This window comes from Opisthocomus hoazin, chromosome 1 (genome assembly GCF_030867145.1).
Source record: "Opisthocomus hoazin isolate bOpiHoa1 chromosome 1, bOpiHoa1.hap1, whole genome shotgun sequence".
NCBI classification, from domain to species: domain Eukaryota; kingdom Metazoa; phylum Chordata; class Aves; order Opisthocomiformes; family Opisthocomidae; genus Opisthocomus; species Opisthocomus hoazin.
In genome coordinates, this window is record NC_134414.1 from 25,487,318 (window position 1) to 25,503,740 (window position 16,423).

The 16,423-nt window shown below is 42.3% G+C and overlaps 1 protein-coding gene across 3 annotated transcripts in view; it reads right to left on the reverse strand.

The window, feature by feature from the left end:
- The window catches only part of ATP8A2 (ATPase phospholipid transporting 8A2), a 345,411-nt gene that overhangs the window by 82,061 nt on the left and 246,927 nt on the right, over positions 1-16,423 (reverse strand). For all 3 annotated transcript variants that reach the window (XM_075419576.1, XM_075419584.1, XM_075419592.1), the window contains one exon: positions 13,024-13,131. In XM_075419576.1, coding sequence (XP_075275691.1) covers positions 13,024-13,131 — 108 coding nt within the window. The remainder of the gene's footprint in view (positions 1-13,023; positions 13,132-16,423) is intronic.

A 16,423-nucleotide genomic window follows, 5' to 3' on the forward strand; every position in this document is an offset into this window, starting at 1 on the left:
AGAAATGATGATTTGAAGCACTGCACGCCTCTGAGCGCCCACCAAAAGCAGGCAGCGCGGGCAGCAGCCGTTGTGAACCGGCACCAATGGGGCTGCACCCAAGCGGGACCGACGCAGGGACGCACATCAGGGTGCCGGCTGTACGCGTCTGGGCAGCAACACGTGGAGAAGCTGGAGGGAAGCAACCGCTCCAGTGCGGGCGTGCTGCGCGCGGATTTTAAATACTGGCTGCCTCTCTGTACACCAACAGGGAGGCCCACAAGAGGCAGGATACAAATCACAACTGATTTTATCCCAGTCAAAGCTAGCAGCGAGCACAGACTTCCAGGGGACTTGCACACTGTGTTCAGGCTCACTATGCTGAGACCGAGGAGAGACCGTTCCTTATGCTGCTCCTGACAGGAGCAAAATGATTAAAATTCAAGTTCCCCAAGCACAGCAAAGCAGCCAGAGGCTACTGACCCAGAGGCAGCTATTGAAAGACAGCAGGTGTGAGCAGATCTTGTTGCTCTTCTGTTGCAAAATCTCACATTAGATGATGTTTGAAGCTAGCAGTGTCAGGGGTGAGCTGGGCTGAAAGAGGCAGAAATAACACTGGATATAAACAATAGCTTAAGAAAAGGGGAGCATAAAACAACACACTAGAAGTCTCGGCAGTTTGCCCTGAGTTTTGACCACCACTGCTCAGGCAGATACTTTCCATACCAAAAGAAACAGATTTATGACAAGTTTGTAACTAAACTGTCTGAAAGACCAGTAAACTTCTGCATGCTGTTGTTTTTATGCCACTTAAAACAAAATTAATGCCAGTGTTTTGCGTGAATGGGTCTATCCTTGTTTGACTGCCGAGCTGTCTTTTCCCAGTTCCCTGTTTTTACGACCTACGTTTGCAAGTGTCCGTCAGTGTTCCAAATTCAATGGTACACAACCTCTGGTCTGTTCATGTATTCTTCTCTCACACAGCAATAAGAAAAACTTACGACATGTTGGTCGATGTATTTAATACAGCTCTGCCTCTGCTACTAAGACGCAGTTATTGAACAAAATATTGGCCAGTTCAGAATCTGAATAACCAACCTGCTTGTTTGCGGCACTCCCTGAGTGCCTCCTGATTTATCATCAGCCATACAAAGGTGCCTGCACTACATCCAACAGAAAAAGGTGGTGGTAAAGTCAGAGTACGCACATACTGCAAGGTGCAATTTAGGAAACTTACTTTGAACTTTGGAAGTGCAATTGACAAACTTTGAACATTTAAAAAGTTACACTTAAATACATATACACTTTTGTATATGCTAATTTACATAAGGTGCAAAGCAAATAAGCTACTCGAAAACCCAATGAACATCCAAATACTAAGCATTATTATTACTGCTAATGTCAAGTTCCTCCATTTTCAGCTTTTGCTCTATGGTTTTGACCTTACGAGACATCATTTTCACACAGGCTCCCTTGCCAGTATGCTTTTAAGAATTTCTCAGATACGCAAATATTTGAAGACTACGGAATTGAGATAAAAACAAGTGCTAGGCTGAAGCTGGTTTCACTCTGAGGGGAAAAAAAAAAAAAATCTTGTTTTTTCATGTATCAGTAAAGTAACTATCAGATTTCAAATGTTTGGTAAAATATAATCAATTAATAGTTACCTCAAATAGCGTTATTAAAACATTCATCTGGCTGCCTTTAAAATTCAAACTGCTTTAGCTCTAGGTGACATTGTCATTTAAAATTCTAGATTAAAGCCTGCAAAACCAAGGATTCTTCTTCAGTCAGGGACTGTTCACTTAAATTTATTTTTTATACAACATTGATACATCAAGCTCTGATTCAAATCAGTTTTAGACAAATAGCAACTGCTACCACTAACAAAACAGAACTGAAAAATCCACTAATCTGAGAATCCATCCGTCATTTGTTAACTGTTGCAGAAGTGCCCCTCTCCTATTCTCAGCTCTGCAGCACCCACCAAGATATCCGTCCTCTGAATCTCTGGGAAGAGGAGGCACAAATTCTAGGACCATGTGAAACGATGGGAATGCTCTTACAGCCACTCATGGGGATCCAGTATCAGGAAGAGGACCAAAGACTAAACTCCCCAGGACAAAAGCCAGTTTACTTCATGGAGCCAGTATATCTGACTCTCTGTACATAGCACAAAATGTTACACTACCTTTAGACAATTGCTTGTGAAAACGCAGGCCCAGTTTACTCTGAAGGCACTGAATGGTACAGCTACAATTCTGGCGCTCCGTTTTGGGGCTGGACATTTGGAACATGAATAATGCCATTAGCCCAGGAGAATTAGGTAAGCCCCATGGTTTTTCAATGACTTCGTTTTTGTCTGCACTAATTTTACCTCCAAATCTGCATGTCTGAAACTCCACACTCTTCAAGTCTGCTTAAAGCGATTACGTCTTTTCAGTAAATCTTGGATTGTTCTTTCTCCCGGCTGCAGAGTTGTCTGCCTGCAATTTCTCAAAAGAGCGCCAGGATTTCATGTCCATTGGCCCCTGCATTCCTGCCAAAGCCCTGCAGAAATGAGAGCTGCTGCAGCTGCCAGGGTTTATTTACACACATTCCTGCCTCAAATTGAATTAATGAGCATAATTTAACTCAGGCAATGTCCTCCACAGCTCTTGTTTCTCTTTGCCCCTCTCGACATTTCTTTCCCTCACACAACCCCTCTTGTAATCTGTCTTAAAGCAGTATCTAAAGTGATTCCGGTGCAAAAAGTAATTGCAAACGCATTGTATCTCCCATTTGAGCCGATAAACTTGTAGATATCTCCTTACAGCCTACTTTACGGAAAGCCCAGAATCCCCTTAATGAGTATCCAGAAAGTTAACTTAAAGTTATTTGCTCTGTTCAATTCAAGTTTGTCAGTTTAGCAACAAGCTTCCACAATTTAATCCCTTAAAGGCTCAACCTTGGAAAGAGCTCTGATGCAACAGATGAGAGCAGCTGATGCTACAACTTCTTTACAGCTGTTAACATTCACACACTATATTTAGTAAATCTTTTCTATAGATGTCTCCAGCTCATCTGTGAAATCTGAAATTCTGCATCCATAGCATAAGCAGCCCCAACATTAACAAGCCCTGTAGTCGCTGTATGGACACTTGACACATAGGAAACTCCAGTTATGCCACTAACCAGACCAATGTAGCATTTCCCACATGTTGTGTCAGAGATGAAGCACAGAAATATTTCTCCCAATATTCACACCCATGTGGCTAACAAAGCCCATTCTCCCCTCTACTATCACCCTGTACAGCGTGTATATCACACACTGCGTACATCACAAGGCATATACTTCAAAGAACAAAAGCCATATACTTCTGCTAGAGGAGTGTAGGAGAAGAGGAACTAAACCTTTAAGATAAACACAATTGCTACATCAGCACTTCACCAGCATCATGGACAAGAACATTTCAGCAACACTTTAAACCCCTAGATCTGCAGCAAAACCAGATTGCTTTTGGCACACAGCAGTTCGGCGTTCTGGGACGAGTATTCTCTTGTGAAGTTCCCACAAGACCATATCTATCCAGTTAGGCTGATTCACGGAAAGGACTTTCCTTCTCCTAAAGATGACTAACAAGATCCTTAAGAATATTTCAACAAGAAATCAAGGTATTCCAGGACTTGTGGCTGAAACCACAACAAATTCTATGGACCTGAGTTTGCAATCCCTACAAATAGAAACTGTTCAAGGAGTTCCAGTAAAATCAGTAAGATTGACTGTGAGAGACACAGCTACTCACCACAACCACAGAACAGGCAGGCACTCTGCGATGGGAGGAGTTCAAACGATCATCCCAGGATGAACCTCTCCTGAAGAGCTTAGTGCTGCTGGAGAACTTAAGACTGATTGAGGCACATGTCAACTCTCTTCCACATATACAGCATCAGAAGACAAACATATAAAACTGCTTCACACCCCACTGCAGTAAGTAGTTTAAAGTGTGAAGGCAGCAAACAACCGGGAAAGAGTGTATGCACATCTTTGAATGTCCAAAATTCACATTTTGAGCTCTCGAGCAGAAGCCTACTCTAGTTGCAACTGGTACAGGCTGGTTGTGAATTTTGGCAACATTTGGACTAAACAGAAGTGGCATGTCCTGAATCCTCTGATTAATAAAGAGACACAAGACACTATCCCCAATTACAAGGCTAATTACATGTTGTGCTTCTGCATATTTACTATTTAGATCAGGAAAACCAGGAGTTTGGGGTTCAGTGACAAAAAAAAGGTCCATGAAAAGAAGTTATTGCCTTGGAAAAAAATGAGGGCGGTGGTCTGGAAGATGCTGGCTGCAGAAAACATAGAACACAGAATCACAGAAAGTTTGGGGTTGGAAGGGACCTCTGTCGGTCATCTAGTCCTTCTGAAAATGAGAAACGCTCCAAACACAATTTCAGTCTAAATGAGTCCACCACTAAAGAAAGAGATGAAGGAAGCAAGTTTCCGTATAACACTGTTTTGGGTTCATTTCTTTGATATGAATTGGCATCTCCAAGCTGCTGAACAGGGTAGTAAGTACCTTCAGACAAAGGAGAAATGTTGTTCGACACCATGAATTTGGGCTGATTCATTGAAACAAAAAAACCAAAAAGCACCATGCGGGGTCAATTCTAACATTTATTTTACAGTTCAGCCACTGTACTGAATCCTTCCTTCTCCTCCTGCAGCATCCTCCAAAAAGCACTCTATGCTATAGAAAAAGGATGTTTATATTTACTTGTCTTTTTTTTTCCCCACAGTGTGACAACACTACTGTTCCTAAAACCCGGCTCCAGCTTTCTCTGCATTGGCCTGCTGTACTCTACAGTAAGCACTAAGTTGCCTTCAGTCACATACCAAAACAGGGAGATGTGTGCAGAGCTGCAAGATTGAGCCCTGCAAGATGCTCGGCAAGAGTGCTGGAAGAAGCTTGCTTCCCAACATCAAGCTACCCAGAGGTGCCACTGTTGAGTTTTGTGCTAGAGACTAACTGTGGTACATCTAATCACAAGTGGCTCTTTCACACCTTAGGCATTGTGTTACCCACAACACCTGCGCTATTCTCAAGAACAGCTCAAGAAGTGGGTCTGTGTGAACCTCATGAGGTTCAACAAGGCCAAGTGCAAGGTTCTGCACCTGGGTCAGAACAAACCCCACTATCACAGCCTCTAAAGTTCCGTCCCTTCCAACCCAAAGCATTCTACGATTCTCTGTCCTTGTTTCCTACCAATCTTATTGAATCATGCACCACTCAAGAAAATATAGCTCTCTCGAAGTTTAAGTGTAACTGCTTAGCATCACTGTTGTAACACTGTTATTCTTTTCCAGTCTCCTACCTGTACCTTCTGACAAGGTTACTGATACAGCATAACCAGCTCAACCGATACACGTACCCAAATAAGAAATCACACTCTACAAGCCAAATAGGTGCAGTTTGACTTCCCGCACAGACACGCAAAGGCACTCCCAGAGCTTACAGCCTCCAGATCAGAATGGCTTTTTGCTGGCCACGTCCACCAGCAAAGCAGCAGCGCAAGGCACCATCGTTGTCGCCAGCTGTCGAGCTAACAGGAAAGCCGTCGGGGACAGACGGCCCCGGCTGATCCAGGGCAGCGGGCAGGGTACTCGGGAGGGCTGCACTCCTTCCAGCCTCACTGCTCCCGAAGGCTGCGTGCCCATGTTCGCCTTTGAACCATGTAAGAGAGATCATTCCCACTCCTCAGGGCTTTTTGGATCAAATTTTGACATAATACAATTGGGGAAAAAATGATCTCATGAAACATATACTGTAGGGACGAAAGGGAATAAAGGTATGTTTCAAATTGATCTGGAAATATTTTCCCATTATGAAATAGTTACACTTGTCTCTTACAAAAATGCAATCTGACCAGCACAGGAAAGAAACAGTGGCATAGAGAACAAATTCAGCTAAACAAACAAAAAAATCCACCACAATCAAACCCCCTTTATAATAAGCAAATTCAAACAAAAACATAACATGACCCTCTTGTCCCCAAGGAACAAAGGAAAAAACATCACGCTAACCGAGCGCCAAATATCTGCTGTCTGGGCTCTCCTGCCTCCATCAGATAACAAAGTGACTTAAGTGTGACCAAAGCAAGCTATAAAACCACTAATTGCAACTCACAGACAGTCACCTCCTGCCCTCTAGAACAGATCCCATCTGCTGCTCCTCTTCTTTTCTGAAGGACCCACAACTTCATTGCTATGAGTTTAAATGCTCTTTTAAAAACCATCTTACATACACAATTACCCTACCACCTTCCTTTCTTTGTCTCCTAGAAATTATAGGAACAACAGCATATTGATCTCTCTTCCACGTCCTCTCTCTCCTGCCCATCCTCGTCATGCCAGACCATCAGGCGATGAACTCCACTTAGGGACAGGCTATTGCCCAATGCCTTCACGCTGCCTGGTTCCCACGTACGACAACCACAGACATGAGTGCCGAATAGCGAACGCGTGCAGAGGCAGACCCAAACTCTTGGCTACGAAGCCTCTTGCATTGCCCTCCAGCCCACCTTACCCATACCTCATGTAGCACACCCAGCCCACAAAGTTCATCTGCAAAAGATGCCACAGAGGCTAAGCACTTCGCAAGAGGCACAAAAACTGTTTGGCTACTCTCCAGTTACGCTATCTAACAGAAAATAAGGTCTTCCTTTTACCGACATGCGCACAAACCCTTATCGTACCTGGCAAACGCACGCTGCAGAGCTGTTTGGTTCTCCCCCTTAAGTTCCTAATGCAGAACACAGCCTACATCAGAAATGCTCTGATCCAGTATGGCAAGTCATACATTCTTAGTTTGCCCTTGCTCGTCTAAGTGGCTCAAAACAGAGACTTTTTTTGTAGACATCAGTATTAGTACACACTTCCTTTGGTATAATACAGTAGCCGCTTTTCTAGATTTTAAAAAAGCCAGCTGTTTCTAATTAAGAAAATACTGAATCCGATATCTTCCAAACATCTTTCCACAAGCAAGCAACAAGGCTTTGCTACTTTTAAACATATGAAAAAGCGATTTGGGGAAACTGCAAAGGACATTGAGCAACCCTGGACTCCAAATTGAAAAAAGAGACAATTTTTGGAGTATAGTCCCTTACCATGGAATGATAATTCTATCCCAAGTGAAGGAGCTTGTTCCTGGACACTTCTATACCCTACTCCAAAACCAATAAATCTGGATAAACCACCAATTACACAGAAGTGTAAATGTTGTGGATACGCACTGTGTTTTTATTTAAGCTACTGAGCAGTGTTTAGACTTGTTAAGGCTACCTGATCTCCAAACAGACATTGGCCAGACCGTGGCTAGCGTCCAGGTTACATTGCAACACTGAGGGAAAACCAGCTGACACCCCGTGCCTCATCTGCATAACCTACAAGTAAGCACTTACCTCCAATCCGTCTCCTACCTCTCCATCTAACACACTAGCTCACTAGCCACAGTTCTTCCGCAGCGCAGGAATCCAGACTGAAGCGCAGGTGGGCACATGAAGACTTCTGGAAGAGCATGCAGGCCAGCCGACTGCCTCGCTCTGCACTGCCAGGTCCCAAACCAGAAGGAGTTTTTATGCTCATGGCTTAACCCTATTTTCACATGGCTCTATACAGGAAACACCAGCACAGTGCTGGGCACAGCGGCATACACAGTGCTGCTTTAAAGCCTTTACGAAATACTTCCAAAGGAGAAGTCAGTCTGGGACATCTTTAAAAAAATGTTTAGGACAGATCTGCTGCAGAGTTGCCAAACAGGTAAAGCGGCATGTTTTGCGGGGTTCGCCTCCAGAAAATAAGCACACTTAATCTACTGGTTTCAGACTCAGAAGTTATTAAAATATTTAATTTATCTCAATTTTCTTCATCTTTTTGGTGTATGACATAAAACAACACAATGCCACGGATCTAAAAGCGAGAAATTCATTTCTGAAAGCCATGTGTGGATCATAAAAACAACAAACCCACTCCTTCAACAGATGCTTAAAAACATATGCACGTTTCATCAGTCTAATTTGTCTGCTCAGAACCTAGTCTAAAAGGGGAGAAAAACTTCCAAAACCACATCAAGTGCCACGGAGACCGCTGTGCATAATAATAAAACCAAACATGATCAGCAGGCATTAAGGACTTCAATCTTCAGGCAAAGTCTGATTTCTGCCTAGCAGCTGGATGAAGCCTTTCCACCACCCAAAACATTGCCACCACAACGTAATCTGCAACCGACTGCAGACAAACAAACCACAGTCAGAACGGCCAATTTTCTAACTAGCACCAGAGTGCGGAAATATGAGAAGCCATAAAGAACAATAACTGAGACCTCTGTAAAAAGAGTCAAATGTAGAGAGAAAGGCAAAAATATTCTGGAAAACACAAAAGTGTACCTTAAGCTGCCATTACTTGTGTGGATTTGAAAAAGCAGTAATGTGAACCAGTTTATTATGCTGCAATAGTGATTATTATCTTGCCTCCAGCGTTTTTTGGTGTTGTTTTCTGTTGTTCCCAAGTCTTCCAAACCATGCAGGTTTCTCACACTCTTTGACAATAACTCAATCAGCAAGATTTAAGACAGCTTCAGACTGAAGGCCAGCTACTAAACTGGCCACACAACCAGAGTCCATCAGATCCTCTAGCTCATCTCCCTCCTTTCAAAGGCAATCATGTGGTGCAACAGCTAAGGTGAACCCATCTTGCTAACGGCATACACAGAGAAGAAAGTGAAGCCTTGCTAAAAGAAGGACAGATGTTTTCTTGACAAACCATTAATACGATTAAGTCCTGCTACTGTCACATTACACAGGATCAACCCGAGATCTCGATTACTTGGATCTTTTAAAAACAATACTTAATCCAGGTAAAGCTGATGCACAGCTTCCTTAAAGTCTTATGAAAGTAGACAAATACCCTAGCAAGAATTTGATAGTTGAGCTGGAAAAAAAGAAGTATCTTCTGTCAAGGATGCAGGCAGCACTAGGAAACCAAAAAGTAAGCCTGTCGTCAGAGCTGTGAAAGCATGGGAGTGGCTCTCAGATGTAGCTGTTTCCACTACGCAGAGCAGAGCTGGTGCTACAACAGTTACTGGGATCGTGATTTTGCTGAGTCTCCTCTCAACTGCAGTTGTACAAAAGTAGCTGGGAAGTGCAGCAGCTCCAGCTTCAATACCTCCAGCCGCAAGGAGGCTGGAGGCCTCAGATAAGAGCGAGCTTCCTAATGCTGTCCTGAGATCAAAGTAATGGGTTCCAAACTCAAAACAATCCTTAAATCCCAGTTCCGAGATACATCCACACACAGAACAAAGCAAAAGTGTAAAAACCTAGAAGTTACTAACCTGCAGTTTGGATTAACCGCAACACATAACTCTTTCAAAAACAGATTAAACCCCCCGCTGTTCTACCCCCTCTCCTCCAGGCCAAACAAATGAGACAGATACTAATCTTCCTAAAGACATTTCCTTAATGGTAACAACAACTAACGATGCAGAGACAACACAAAACTCATGTTAAGGGAAATAGACTGAAAAAAGTCACAGCTCAGTAGTAGTCCTTTCTTCAACCAATAACAGATGCTTCAGATGGGTGATGGTAACACCCCCTCCCCGCCACCCCCATTCTCCCGTAAAAAACCTAAAAATACAGTATTTTAGCTTTGGTTGGAGAAGGAAGATATCTGTTGTTCTTCAACTTAAATAATGCCTAGATGAAGACTCAAAGCGTGATCATTTTCATACGCGTATATAACATGCTTTGGTATACACACACGTGCTTTCAGGTACTGGTGTCTAGGTACACGCATGGCTGGGAATATCTTCACACAGACTTTGATCCCCTACAGTGTAATATTATTCCCATAAACCTAAAGTGTGCTACAATCCTATGAAGAAATCCATACAAGAAAATAAAATGAGCAGCATTTCACTCATCACCTGAATGACACATGCAAGAAATGAGCACAAATGTTAGTGCTCACTGTTCCCTGCAGGGTACCAAATCCTCATCCCCCACACACGCAGAATACCCAAGACTGCACGAAGGCAGGACTATAGCTGATGTCCTGGTCAACCAAACACCACTGGGTTATGAGCCACAAGCCCCAGAAGTTCAGAAAAAGGATAATTAAAAAAAGTGGACAGCACTTTTTAAAAACACAGGCAACTACTTGTTCCCAACAATCTGTGGCAGTAAGTCATAGTGCTACTGGAAGGTAGGAAAGGGTTTATATCTTGTACAAAATGCTGTTGTCTGGAAGTGCTCATTCAAAAACAGTCAGATCCCATTCAAAAACAGTCAGATCCCATACATGTATCCTGGCTCCAAAGGCAAGACAGAAAAATAGGCTCAGTTTTCTCTCAGTGTCACAGTTCTCTGCAAATACAGTATGAACTTCTATTAAAAAACTGTGACAGCAGAGAATAACTAGGTTGCTTCCCCTTGCCCTCAATGAGGAAAAAAAATGGTATTATTTTCCCTGTGAGAATGCTCACGATATAATGGGCAACAGAAAAAAAAACACTTAGTGAAAATGGTTTAACAAATCACAGCAGAAACAAAGCATCTTTTCACATGCTTCGCAACCTGCAAGGCTCCATGCTGACATTTGACGAATGGATGGAATAACATGTTTTGCACCTCCTATGCCTTCTACTGATGGCACAAAGTTCTGGCTGGCACAGATGCTAGATGACAACACTACAGTTAAAAACACCTCCCAGCTCCTTGTATTTGCATAGTATGAAGATCTAAAATATTCTAGAGTTCAGTTTATTTGAAAATAAACACACTAGCAAGATTTAAAACCAAAACAAAATAAGCTTTCCACTGTCTCATTTTGCTTTTAAGATACCTTGATCACTTGTAAATGCAGGAAAGACAACAGCAGAAGTAAAGGAACAGTTTAGTTCTAGAAAGCCACAAGGCAATTTGTTTTACTGACGAGAGCCTGGCAAGATCCCAGCTCATTTCACCATGAGCTGGTTTTATGACAGCAACTGATTACTCATGAGACTTCTTATAAGCTAATGTAAGTGGTAAGCAAGCTCCCTTTACCTTGGGAGCTTTCCTTAATTTACAAAAGGATAAAGGAAACAAAAAATCCACTCTTCCACTGCTGCTCCTTGTCTCAAAAACACAAGAAAACTGTGATGGAATGGTACCAGCCCCCCTCCTACATGCTGAAAGTCATACTACAGATTATTTCTGCTGCTTGTATTCAAAGAGCGTCTTTCTAGAACGATGAACAATACTTAACATCTTTGATGATTCCTGACTCCAGGACACAGCTCCACAAGCCCTGCACTAGACACTCAGAGTAAATGTGTTCTCCATTAAAAAAAAGTACATTATATTATTTTCATCTCAGCAAGATATTAGTACCACTTCTCAAGTCAAACATCTGAAGTCACAATGTCAGAAAATCAGAGCATAAAACTGATGTTTAAATAGAAACACTTTCTAAAAACATATTCAAGCAAACCCAAAACCTTAATAACACAAAGCTTTTGTTCCAAGACCCGTGATTTATGTAGGCGCCAACGCCGATGACCAACACAATATGAATTTTGTTTGCAGTTGCATTTAAAAAAGTGAGAGCTACCTTCGAAAAAAATAATGCCACACCAAGCTAAAGGTGATAGTCTGACCCTTCTTGTATGAAGGAACCGCTAGCCCCATGGTTTGCATTATAGAAGGCTGAACTGTTAATGGCAGCACTGCTGCAAAGGACAAGCAGTTCAGGGCTTTGAATGATACTCAAGTCAAACTTCTACTTGATACATGAGAATGTGGATTAGAGCTACTGATGCTGTATGTGCTGTGAAACACAACTATCACCCTAAAATACTATTGGAGGACTGAGGCTTTGCCTGTCAGTCACTTACTTGCTGATCCCAGCCTGTCAGCTGTCACTCTCTGTTCTAAAAAGCTGTCCATGAAAATCTACCACGGCCTCCATTATCCCCAGTGTTTTCACACAAGACAATAACATATGTATTCAGCCAGAACAGTAATAAAATCATGCCCAACTGCTCTTGTTGAGTACAAACATGAGAGTAACCTCAAAAAACTCTAACTGGCTTGCCAACACTTGGCTTTTTAATTATTATTTTCTAGTACACATGGGTGAGAAAAGTCAAATATGCTTTGATTCTTTGTTAAAGACACTAGCTAGCTCTTCTTCTTTCTGTATCATAAACATCATCTTTGCATTAAAAAACTCTAAACTTCTTAAAAAATACCCTTTTCAGGCCATTTTGACAGCAGCTCCACTTCTGCAGAATAACTTTTTACCACACGTTAATTAAGTCCTTCATTGTTCATGGTAACCCTCTATTTTAAATATGCACAAGGCTCGTGAGTGATTTTGACAGGCTCATGACTCAACCTTCCCACCACAGGTTGAAATAATGACACGAAAAGGAAAATTTCACCACCTGGAACTCAGCTGACACTGCAGAAACAATCCCAAAATTCCTCTAATATTACCAAGGGACCAGTAACATATCAGCTTCCCTTCTGCTTCTGACCATCTCATCCTATTCTCAAGTAAATTCTGGTGTATTTTAAAATCAAAGCAGAAAAAAGGAACAATACAAAAGCAAAATACATGGAAGAGGAAGAACCCAGGACAGAAAAAAACCAAAACCCCAAACCAAACAAACTAAATTTCTACCTGGCATCTTGTCAGACACACAAAGTCTTACCAGCAAAGCACTAATGAAATAGCCAGTCTCACTGCTATCCATGTGAACTGAGAGTTGTCATATCGTATTCACAGTGCATATAATCACGTATGATGTCATTTGTGGGGAGAAAGAGCTCCTCTAATGAGGAGATTAAGCTAAATGAATGCAGGCATTAAAAAAACGGCTAAAACGAAGTATGAGCGCTCTTACTAGAGCACAGCTTCTCTCCCAGCACTGTGCGAGCACTCCGGAAGCAGCAGTGCTGGTGACAGGGGGACATGGCGCTGAGCAGCTTACCGTGCAGCCCAGCGTTCGTACTGACCTGCCCCAGCATGTCCGGTGCGATGGGAAACGTGGGCCAGATGGCCGAGTAGACACCGAAGAACACCAGCCACAGCAGCATGCTTCCCCAGACGGCCAGGTGACTGAACTGTCAAGGAGCAGGTAAAGAAGGAGAGTCAACACAGGGCACTTTGTCCACCCACCTAACCGACAGACATTTCTCTGTTCCTGTCTCTGCCAGTCTCACTCAGGCCTGTCTACCGCACCTGGTTTCAAGCCAGTAGCACAGGTTGTTTAAACAGCATAAACCAGTTCTCTTTAATCTTTGCCTTGCGACAGGGCAGACAGCTAGTCTTCTCAGCCAATCTGTCTTACTTGGGGCTACAAAAACTCATCAGATTTTCCTTGCAACTCAAATTTCTCTGATCTAGCTCCTGCTTTCCGTTGTGCACATGCCAGGTTCAACACATACATCGAGGTGGAAATTTTTGAAGGCCCAGGTGAAAGTTCACTGGGACAAACCCCTTACAGCAGAGTGTATGCACAAAAGCCATGTGCACCACTCGCCTTCCGCAGAGGAAGATTCAGTGCTGTGTAAACACTACAACAATCAACATCTACTGATCAGCTTTGCTTTTTTTGTTTTAAAGGTGTCCTAAGTGATTGACACATATGCAAATGCTGTTTATGGCTTTACAGATTCTTTAGTCTGTAGACTCACTAAAAGCAAATAAAAGTACTATTAAAGTGACCAAGAGCATGTCCAGCACAGACTTCATTTCAGTTACATTAAAGAAAGTAATTTTTCCTACACACTACAAACTATTTTGCTGTTCAGGATGATTTCAGCTGTTTTACTTCTCCACTGCAGTGGATGGAATCAGTAATGTCAGTTGTAACAAGCAGCTGAGCTCATTATTGGCTCCGGCTTCTTTGGATGCCAACAGCTGCCATGGCTGATGACTTTGGCTGCAATTCAGAGAAGTACCTGCATAAATCTTAATTACTAATCACATATGGGTTTAGGAACACAGGAATGAATTCACACACTGGCTGCTGTGGTGGACACAGTGTGTTTGTTTAGTTCTCAGCTTTATACTTTCTATTTGATTATTGTATTTGTCAGCTCTTTGAACAGTAAGTCTGAGAACCAAAGAAGTGTCTAACTGAGTATTGTGTTCTGCCTGCTGTGAGACAGACACAAACTTCTGGAAGGAGAAGATTGCTCCTCCTCTGGAAGCACTGAGCATACCCGGAAAGGAAAGCTTTCTCCAGCACAGCCAGTGAAAACAAACAAGCAAGGAGTCTGGAGCGCCAGTGCAGACTGGCAGATAGCGGAGAGCAACTGGAGGTTGCCTTACAGTAGAAGCATTCATACAGCAAAACGTCAGAGGCGAAGGAAAGAACGCTCTTCTAGGCACTTTCAGAAAGCTTGAATTTTGTTCAACCCTGAAACGTGCTGGGCTAATGAACAGGACACAGGACAGGCCCCTTCCTGGAAACACACAGTGGGCAGGAAGATGTGTTTTCAAATTTTGCTATTTACTGTGTTGCACCCAGGTCATCTGACCAGCAACTGCTTAATCTAAAAAAAAAAAAAAGAAAAAAACCAAAACAAAACCACTTCTTTGATTCATTTTTAATGTGAATAAAACTAAGAGATTGGAAGGATTTTTTTTAAAACACTTGGAGGAAGGAGGGGATTTTATCTTTTCAGTCTACTTGCTTTTCTGAAAACTAGGGAAAATTCATGTCAAGATTCTGACTAAAAGTCCTGCCACAGTGAGCTACTGCAGCGCTCAGCTCTCCAAAGAACAAGTACTGTGAGGCTGCTGCAAGAATTCATCTTTAAGAAAAGCCACCCCTGTGCAATGGCCGAACAGCACCAGCACTGCTTCCCAAAAGGATGTGACACCTTCTCCTAGGCCACAGGCTTCCTTCCAAACAAGCAGACAGAAGGCTCAGGATCGCTTGGACTGATGATTCCAAGCTGCACGCTCCTATAGGCTTCATGATTAAAAACAGTAAAGATAAAAGCAAGCAGGGAAATCAATTTAAGACATACTCTTATTTTGTAGGAGGTGTATTTCATGCTAGTGAAACTAATTTTTTTTTTGTCTCCCTCCTGTTTTTCTTTCCAGTATGCTGGCAGGACGTTTTTCAAGTTTTGCAGCTCTTCATCTCACTCTTTCCAGGTCAGCAAAGACTTTACTTATTTTATGTTGTCTTTATCTTCTTCTCATGGTCGCCCCAACCACCTCTTCATCTCAGGCTTGTACCCACTTGAATTGCTCCTCTACTTTTGAAGAGCTTCTGCTTTCAGGAAGAGCCATCCTTGCAAATGTTCCTTATACACTCAACCCACCAAGCTTTGCACTGCCGATTCTCCACCAATTTCTGTCATTTACCCCTGAAGAATTCATGTGCAGAGCAGAAGCACGTCCATCAGATGTGTCAAATGTCAGAAAAAAAAATGAAGGCATCCTCACAAAAACTAGACACACCGTATGGCTATCCTGTGCATCCCATTTATCTGAAATAGTTCATATAGTGTGGTAAAACACTGAAGAAAGCTGGAAGCGTTTGGGAAAAAGCCTACTGCAGTGCTACAGACAGGTAACGCGTAACATGAAGCTGCTCCACACAGCTCCAATGTGCGGATTTTGTTATGCATCATGTTACCACTTATACCAAAGCCCTTCTTTCCACACTACCTACTGGATATACCAGGCTCCCAATCACTTTGAATCCGCATTATTTATTTAAAGCTTTCAGCTGAACCCATCATGTTCTCCCAAGTGGCAGTGTCCCTCACTCTGAAGAACAAATTGCATGTAACCAATACACTTGATGATGGAGAAGAGGTTTAACTCGATGTTGTACATTCAATACTCTTCAAGTAACCTAAAGATTCTCTGTGTGTTGATTCACTCACAGCTGAAACAACAGTTGTAACCAACATCAGATTCCACCACGATGAGAGTCACTGGTCCAAGCAATGGGACAGGAATTAGAAGTGTATATAGAAAAAAGTTGATTCTAAACACAATAACTTTTCTGTGCATAACAATAATTTATCTATAAAATGCCAGTGTTCAACAACACTGAGATCTACTACACATTATGGTATCTTAAAATAAAATTTAGAAAAGAGGAGATCACGATTATCCCCAAATGACTGAAAAGATCCCAGTTACCCACGGATAGGAGAGAGAATGAAGCATCAAATAGTTCACAATGTAACAGGATCTAAACAGGCTCACATGCCTCCAACACAGACTTGGATATATCCTCGTCTGGTGCATAAGGGATTAATTTGTTGAAGTGTTTCTTTCATTTTTAAAATGTTGGTACACAACACTGAACTTATGCATAATCAACAGCAAAATAAACCCCAGATTTTATTTTCAGATAAGCGAAGGAGGGAGAGAATATTAGCA